The 9,837-nt window shown below is 36.3% G+C and overlaps 1 protein-coding gene across 1 annotated transcript in view; it reads left to right on the top strand.

The window, feature by feature from the left end:
* Positions 1-4,357: 4,357 nt before the first annotated feature.
* The window catches only part of LOC121376010 (PDZ domain-containing protein GIPC1-like), a 43,842-nt gene continuing 38,362 nt past the window's right edge, over positions 4,358-9,837 (top strand). Inside the window, exon 1 of the mRNA XM_041503768.1 lies at positions 4,358-4,972. Within this exon, the coding sequence (XP_041359702.1) occupies positions 4,682-4,972 (291 nt within the window). The 5' untranslated portion in view covers positions 4,358-4,681. The remainder of the gene's footprint in view (positions 4,973-9,837) is intronic.

Raw genomic sequence — 9,837 nt, 5'->3', positions numbered from 1 at the left:
TATCCAACCCAGGTTAGCAGGTTGGGCTGCTTGTGCTCCATTGCACATGCCCCATCGCAAACCCTTTGCTGTCCTGTACGGGGGGAGTCTGCGAAAGTCGACACCTGCGCCCATGACAGGCGTGTGCTACAACAGCTTGCTCTGAACATGCACGTTAACTCTTATGATCTGACCTGCAACATCTAAGTAGAATTCAAAGCCAAAACGCGATCCTCTGCCTGCACCTACGAATAGGTCGTGGCCAGTTGCTTTAGAAGAACAAGATGCACAATACCGCCTTATGATCCTTAAGATAAATTGAACGCCCTACCCATGGGTATATTAAATATGGACTAGGGTATCACCACCCCTTTATCTTAATAAACAGCTAGATCTATACAGTACTTCATATATTTTATTTTTTTTACTTTTAAAATCCTACGCTATATTTCCAAATGCAATAGCACCAAAACCAACCCAGGTTTTGGCTTTGAATGTGCTGTAATTTAAAAAAAAAATATGGGGTAGGTTAATTTTTGCCCAAATTAAACTAGTAACGTTTAATTTATTTATAAAATGCCCGAATCTGAATAACAACGTTTATCCATATTTGCATTGCTACCAAACAGTTGCATAGGAATCTTTACGCAATTTTATATAGAATATATTTTAACGAATGTGAATACCAGTAGAAGTATGAAAATAGGCTACATGGTGAAAAGGTTCCAGGCAACTCATTTAGCCCAAACGTCTCCATCGTCTTTTCCCGAATACGAAAATTTTATAAACCAATATTTTTGCTGTTCAGTATACAAACTGTTGATGTACCCTGTTGTAATAAGTGTTAAGTGAAAAAAATAGATGGGTGGATGTGGACATAGATATTGTCAGTTATTACAATGTAGCTTTATGATGGAAGTTTAAATTTAAATAGAACTTAGTTGTCCCAAGAAAATTCGCTTTGAGCAGCTTTTGGCCCCGAAAATCTCCCCGTCCCGCTATTGAGAGTTAATTTGACGAAACTGCATGTAACAAGCATTCTGAGAGTACTGATAAAGCAATATATGTCCCTTACCGGGCCTAACAATTTTTGGTATCTCCTAAATTCAAGGGCCATGACTCTGAAACATGTGTAAATCACCACGAAACTTCATTTTCATCTGTAAAGCTAGATACTAGAAAGAAAGAAAGAAATGTTTTATTTAACGACGCACTCAACACATTTTATTTACGGTTATATGGTTAAGGACCACACAGATTTGGAGAGGAAACCCGCTGTCGCCACATAGGCTACTCCTTTACGACAGGCAGCAAGGGATCTTTTATTTGCGCTTCCCACAGGCAGGATAGCACAAACCATGGCCTTTGTTGAACCAGTTATGGATCACTGGTCGGTGCAAGTGGTTTACACCTACCCATTGAGCCTTGCGGAGCACTCACTCAGGGTTTGGAGTCGGTATCTGGATTAAAAATCCCATGCCTCGACTGGGATCCGAACCCAGTACCTACCAGCCTGTAGACCGATGGCCTGCCACGACGCCACCGAGGCCGGTTAGCTAGATACTAATGATAAAACTATATACAAAATATCATCATATCTCCAGGCATTGCAAAAATCGGTAAAACAAATTTTCATATCTCCTAAGTTCAAGGGCCATAACTCCATTAATAATGTGTGAATCGTTATGCAAGTTAAACTTGATCTGTAACAGTATGTGATAAACCTATACATACAATTTCAGCTCAATATCTAACGGTCTTCTGAAAAAAAAAAATTCAAGGCCCATAACTGAGTCAAAAATGGGTAAATCGCCATGAAAGTCAAACTTGATCTGTAACAGTACGCGATAAACCTATATACAAAATTTCAGCTCAATATCTAAAGGTCTTCTAAAAAAAAGTCTGGAAAACATACTTTCACATCTCCTAAGTTCAAGGGCCATAACTCGGTCACAAATGAGTAAATCGTCATGAAAGTCAGACTTGATCTGTAACAGTTCATGATGAAACTATATACAAGCTCAATATCTCAAAGCCTTCTGCAAAAACATCCGTAAAACATATGTGGGACGGACAGACGGACGGATAACCTATAGTCCCCACCGGTTGGACCAGTAGGGGACTAACAAGCTATACAATGCTTACTCCAGCAAGCTGCTGACTGATTTCTAGGCATGATCTGTTTTTTCTTAAAAAGATAATTAATAACAATGTGCTTGCCAACTCCTTTCCACTACTACTATCATCGAATTTGCGCATGGCGATTATTTCGACCGTCAACGAACAACCCCATTCCAACAAGAGATGGCAGCTGAAGCATGGTACATCTTAACAAGGTTCAAAACTGTCAGTTAAAGTTTGTTTTGTTTAACGACACCACTAAAGCACATTTATTTATCAATCATCGGCTATTGAATGTCAAATATTTGGTAATTTTGATATAGTCTTAGATAGGAAAAATTGTTCCATTAGTAGCAAGGAGTATTTTATATGCACCAACCCACAGACAAGATAGCACATACCGTAGCCTTTGATACACCAGCCGTGGTGCACTGGCTGGAACGATTAATTTTCAGCAGTGATAATAAACAATAAGCTTTAATTCGTGGTATATGCGCACGTTAAACTAAAATTTCTGATCTGATTTAATTCACGTGACTATCAAGTTTTCGATAATTATTGCTGTTTAAAACGTTAGGCTACACTATACGTATATAGATTGCTTTACACTCCACAGAATAAAATTTGAGCCTTTGTATATTTCTATAGCATTGACAAATGACTTGGTACGCGGAATGACAGAGGATTCAAATGGCTGACCTTTTCTGCTATTAAGATCTTTGTAGGCCTAAAAGGTTCAAAGCTTAGATGGAATCCAAAACTGTGAAGGTTTTAACAGTAACGTGAGGTAACAGTAAACACCTATTTATAATCATGCATCATATAAACTGCTTGTAGACCAGGCACGGCGGAAGCAAGTAGACATTGGGGTAAAGGTGCTGACTGAGATTAAGATTAAGATTAAGATTAACTTTGTTTTACTTAACAACACCACAAGAGCACACTGATTTATTAATCATCGGCTATTGGATGTCAACGAATGAAGGCGCATAGCAAAGTTTCTAGGAGGTTCGGGGGTATGAACCCCCGTAAAATTTTGATAACTAGATGTTCTGAAATGCAATTCCCTGCATTCTACAAGTAAAATTCATCTCTGCCTTAAGATGTACTACCAATAATGTTTTTGATTCATAACTATTGGAGGGGGAGTGCGGGGCAAGGGCTAATTGGATATAAGCACGAACATATAAGTTGAAATGAAAATGAAATAAAATTTAATTGAAATCGATTTTTTATTATTATTAAAAAAAAATTAAATCGTTAGTGAACTACCGAATGAATTGGGCGCGTTTAGTTGCGAACATTCCGTAGCGTAATTACGCTTATGTCTTGTTTTTTTTTGCAATTCTGTCTCTGATGGCCATATCCAGTCAACTTGTCAGATTTTGAAGATTCGACAATTTCATCAGATTTCTTGTAATAAGACACTGTTGAATGCGACTCTGTTTACACAGCGTATTATTAAACAAATATTTTAAAAACAAATTATTTAAACAAATGTTATACATGTGTAGGATGGATTAATATCTAGTTATTTATTACAAATAAATGTAAAAATAGCGATATAAAGCATTTGTAACTATAATATAGTACCTTTAAGTTTCATAGTATTTTTCTTCATTTCTTTATTATTTAGATCTATCTGCCTATCCACGCTTAACTTCTACCGTTGTTTGCAAACTTACAATTAAATCTAAAATATCAGCTTTCCGCATCACAATTAGAAATATATTTAGGTAAACGAATAATAAAAAACAAAAACAAAACAAACAAACGAGTGTACAGATTTTTATATGATTAATCACCCCTACCCCCATCCCACCCCCATCCCCACCCCTTGGTTAATCGTGACTGGTCGTGTCTACGTCATAATTACACGAACACACACTTCCTGGTATCTATGAAACCGATTTCACTGTACATAGACGACAGGTGAGGTGGCGTGCAATACCGAATATCACCTGCACGTCAGAGCAACAACAAATTCGATTGGTTGAAACAGTGGTTGCTAGTGCGCTAATATAGCACGTTAATTAGCAACCCGAAGGTTTGGAAGCTGGTGTTAATTGAGTGGCGCCTATTTGGAACCCCTTTCAAACGCAGCTCGTTATTTATGTTTGTAATTAAACAGCTATTCAGAAAAAAAAGAAAATACATATATGAAAAGGTATATTCAGTACACATTATCCAATCAGCGACCGTCACACAAAACCCTTACTGTCACAAGTCAATTCATTAAGCCACAGGTGTGTTGAAAGCCAGGAATAAAGGTCACACGTCCTAAAATCGCTGGAACGATTTTTTTGTTTTATTAATATTTTAAACTCTTTTACTGTTTGGTCTCATTTTAGGAGTCACAGTCTGTTGTTGGTACACATCCAAGCTATGTGAAAGAGGACCCCGCCCAGAAGTTTATTCGGTCATACGCAACTTCCGACTACCCGATTTGGACGGCCATCTTCATGGCTGTTACGGACTAAAGGGCGATTAGTGATTAACCGATTTACCTGTTGAGTTTTCACCTGTTCTGTTCAGGAAAAAGAAACAGATTTGGTGTGTCGATCCCGCATAAACTTTCAAGATGCCGATCTTTGGTAGAAAGAACAAGAGCAAAGAAAATTTAGCTGAGAATCAAGGCAAGGCGACGACCAATAACGATCTCTCGTCACGCCCAAACGAAGCCCCCGAGACGAATGGAGGGGGTAAGGTTTCGAGAGGGGGTCCGGAACCCCCGGCCCAGCCAGCCAAACCCAAACTGGTTTTCCACTGTCAGCAGGCCCACGGAAGCCCCACAGGCATTATATCTGGGTTCACAAACGTCAAAGAACTGTATCAGAAGATCGCCGACTGTTACGACTTGCCTGTTGGCGAGGTACGTACATATGATAGACATTACACGTATCTTACCTGGCGGCAACTTGAAAGGTGCTCAGGTGGATATGTGATTAAGATGTAGGCCAGTCTTCCTTTGAATTGTGTTGTGTGTATTTAGAAATGTTGGTTACATGATGGAGAAAGTGAAAGTAATTTGTTAAAGGGTATTACAATGGGACGACAAGTAACCCCTACGATCACCATCATATGCCACCCATCATACCACCCCCAAAACAGAAAACAACAGTAATCACATGCATGCATACATATATATACACATACAAATTATATACAAGGTGTTTTTTTTATGGGTGTTTATTGACATACTCCATATTTATGATTCTGTTCACCAAAAAGTGTATATTAAGATATCTTGTTCCAACCACTGCCCCGTGACTGATTACATCAAAATCCACGGGGTGTACTGTCCTGTCTATGGAAAAGTGCATATAAAAGATTCATTGCTGCTTTGTCATTAGGAATAATGTGGTTGTAGCATATTTCTTTTCTCTTGCCAGTAATTTGTATGTTAGACACCAAATAACCATTTGGAAAGAGTTCGACCCATACCCCTCTATATCAGAGGCTCTAAAGACTAACCATATACCAAAAATTACTCTAATCATTAAAAAGGGGTACGGGTAGAACTCATGCTAACCATTTTTTTTTAATGTGCTGTGTTGTCATTAAAAACAATATTAATTTTCTAACTACACTTCCAGGTCAGATTGCACAATAGGTACAATTATATTGTATTAAAGCTGCGGTTTTGAGTGTTTTTAAACTTTAAGCATTTATAATTTAGATAGTACATTTTTGTTTTGTTCCACCACTTCATCATTGTTTAATTTGTATAGTTATCTACAATGTAGGTCACATTCAAATGAAATGTTAGTGAAATAGACAATGATTATATGGTATCCTACTCACTGGGATAAATTTGATTCAGACCAAATTTCCTAATTATGAACATATTCACATTCATGACAGAAAGATGGGTTGGGGGTGGGGGGTGGGTGGGTGGAATTGAATTTACATCCAGAATCTTGTTTCGAAACTGCTTGAGGAATTATCTTTCTTCTTAAAGGGACATACCCTAGTTTTTAAACACTAAGGCATATTTTTCACTATTAGAGCCATTTATCATCACTGAAATCAAACATTATATTTATAAATATTTTATTGTTTAGATAATCCATTTCCGTACAACCAAAATGTTTCTGGTCATCCTCGTGTTTTTAATGCCACAAAATGAATTTTTCATATTTTTAAAAACGCACGTGTGTCTGAGAAATAACAGTTATGGAGTCAAGTTTTAGTCTATTTTTAACAATGTTTCAATATCACAGATTCTTTTGTTTCACTCTCTTGTAATGTTATTCAAATGTGTTACAGGTCTGTAACTTAAACAAACTTAGTGTCCACTTTTTACGGTTTGAAACAAGGATATGCACCTTTAATACATATATGTAATATCCATAACAGTTCAAATGATAATTTAAAAAAAAAAAATTCTGTTAAGTGTTAGCAATGGCAATGAGACTTGTGAGTTATATATAGGATGTTGAAGGTATCCACAGAATGACTTAAGATGACACCACACAATATGAGTGCATTGTATGAGTGTATCCTAAATGATTATCAGGTGACAAGACAGACATGACCATTTCATTGGTTGTTATGCGATCATTTATTCTTGCAGGGCTTGAATTTAGCAGTGACCAATTCTTAATTTTAAATGGATGTTTAAGTGTTATATACTCTTCAAAAAAAGTAGGGGAACCTGAAATATTAATTGTAATATCAACTATTAGACTGAACATACGTTTTGACCACAGACATCCTAATAAAGAACGTTCATGTCTGTTTATCAACGCATCCCATTGTTTGCACATGCATCACGCAAGTGCCCCGTACACATGCATAGGGTGTCATTTTCAATTTTGACAATGTCCAGGAAGGTCCATTAATCACTGTGGAACATTATTTCTGTCAATCCTTTTCATTCTGTTGATCATACAGTTGTTATTGTTTTGTTTTGAGTCATTCTTATTGTTTGAATTTGCGATTTACTGATAATAAAAAAAATCAACTTTCAAATTTCACTTCTGACCCCAGTCGTCCTTCAAGATCTTTGGTGGTCATAAATCCTACTGTAATACTGAACTACTGGTTGTAATGTTTGCCCAATTCCTTCACTGTTATCATATAACCATTCCTCACAGCTAATATAGGCCTACCTTACAATTTTGGCAATTGTAAATTCTTATTAGAGTTCCCCTACTTTTTTTGAAGAGTATATTAAGACACTTGTTGGAGTTGGCCTTGTTGCCCTGTCTTCTGGCCAGAATGTCCTAAAAAAAATCTCCATCAGTCTAGGCCAAATGGCCTTTGCTTCTAATTTGTCACATTCAAAGCCTGCTCTTGTGTGGTGTCGTCTTTACCGGAATGTTTTTAAAAATTATAGTTACAATTGTGCTTGTATTTTTAAAAATATGTTAAAAGATGGGGAAGCCAGATTTTAGTTTTAAATGAAGCAGTTTCCTTAAAAGTTTGCTGAATGCTTTTTTTAAAAACGGTATCTTCTGGGGACAATATTTCAAAATCATAGGTAACCGGAAGTCGGTTTGACGTAAGTTTTACTTTGGTAACAGATTGTTCGGTTAATTATTATAATTCTCATAACCTATAAGTTAGGCCTACCTAAAATACTTAAACTACGGTTCTGTGCTACATTGGTGGTTCAAAAACAAACTTGTTTTCGCTTTCATTACTGATATATTGTACTTTTAAGTTTATAATGTAATTGTTGATCACATAACTGATTGGTGGTTCTCGTGATTTTAAAGTTGGTGTAACCGACACGAGAACAGAACAATGGTTCTTGTGAAATATTGTGCCATGTATCTGCACAAGACTGATTTAACAGTATATCATTTTATGGATATAAACGTTTTATTAAATATACATTGTTCACAGCCTGACCATCAAGTTGAAAATAACCTAGATATGACAAAACTGTGGCTAGATTAGGTTAAACGGGTCAGTCAGGTTCTAACAGCAAACATCATCTTAATCTAATCAAAGTAAATATGACAGGGTATGTCAGTTAAATAGACAATATATTCGAGAATATCTTTTATTAACACAAATACACAACAAAGACTGAGTAGATATTTAAGCTTAGCTATTGCTCACCTGTTGATAAATTTTACAAAGACTGAGTATTTCACAAAATGCTGGTTTAGAAGAGAAGCTGGATGATAACACACTCTCTTTTTGGCCACAAGAGTCAGGAAGATGCTCAGTGGTAGAGTTCATGATGTGATGGGTTCCAAGATTGACCCCCAGGGCTATCAGTGGACTCATTGATTGTTTCCTATCATAACCAGTGACTCATATGGGAACATTTTGTTCAGTATTGCGTTGCAATTCGCTAAGCAAATTTCAGAAATCGCTACACAGTTTTGAAACATTAAACAGTTTTCAATTAACTAGAAATATTGCTGTCATAGATGGCATTTTATATCATGGCCATGGTATAATAATGCAGTCTTGTCAGATTTGAAAAAGCACAGGTAATATATGCAAACCTTAATTTAGAATTTAAAAAGTAGGACAAGTGATTTCTTCTTTCCCAGTTGAAATAGGAAAAGTGTAATGAAAATAGGTGTAGTTAGTAGTTATTGATACATTTTGTAGTGTGTTGTCATGTTTTGCATTCATCCGTATTATACATTGGCTTTGAATAATAATACTGTGAACGCAAACAAATTCACCGATAGCTTAGAAATATGGACACTCCCCCCCCCCCCACCTCCAAGACCATATTATGTAAATTTAATACCATGCCATTGTTGTTCTGCCTTTATGAAGTGAAAAGGTGAGATATAGGGATTACATTTTTGAAGACTGTAGAAATGGCAGTGACAGCTTCAACTTTTGCATTAAAGGGACACCCTATTTTCAACCCATGAAAATTAACACTAATTTTATTTAATCTACAAACTAACACATTTGGATAAAGTTACAATTGAGTAAAACATGAGTCTTTGACTTTGAAATGGCAGGGCTCGAACTTAACGGCGGCACCGACGGTAATTGCCGTCGCTGAGATATAAATTGCCGTAGGTAGAGAGCATTACCGATGGCACTTTTGTGCCGTCGGTAAACCTCCTCAACAGTGGCAAAATATATACACCTGGTGTACATAATCTGCCAATATTTAACATTTTCACATTTAAAATATGTCTACATACAGCAACATAACCTTTCAGTCATGTTTATTTTCTGCAAATGTCACTTTAAAAAAAAAATGCCACAGCCAGGCTCAAAATTGGTATCGGTGGACTGTTTCACCCATGGCAATTCTTTTAAAAATTGCCGTGGGAGACAAATTCTTAAGTTCGAGCCCTGAAATGGTGAAATACCCTCTAAAAATAGACTAAAACTCAACTCCATAACTGTTCTCAGACGCACGTTTGTTTTTTAAAATATGAGAAATGCATTTTGTGATATTAAAAACACAGGGATGACCAAAAACACTTCAAATGTGCAGAAATGGATAATCTAAACAATAAAATCTAAGTAAAGTATGATTTCAGTTATCAAAAACGGCTCTAATAGTAAAAAAAATATGCCTTAGTGTTTAAAAACTAGGGTATGTCCCTTCAAAGTTAAAAGTTTCGCATTAACTCCTTTTCTCACAAACAGTTTAAATATAGCACCTCCTTTATTATTAATTACTATTTATAATAGATGCTACTAAATTATTTAAAGTTAACCTGTTCAAATTATCAGCACAATTCTCCCCTACAACTATCTGCCCTGGGTGAGATCTCTGGCAACAAGTTCGTTATCATG

This window comes from Gigantopelta aegis, chromosome 6, assembly GCF_016097555.1.
Source record: "Gigantopelta aegis isolate Gae_Host chromosome 6, Gae_host_genome, whole genome shotgun sequence".
Taxonomy (NCBI): domain Eukaryota; kingdom Metazoa; phylum Mollusca; class Gastropoda; order Neomphalida; family Peltospiridae; genus Gigantopelta; species Gigantopelta aegis.
Note: the sequence above shows the minus strand (reverse complement) of the source record. Positions and strands in the feature narration are given on the sequence as shown.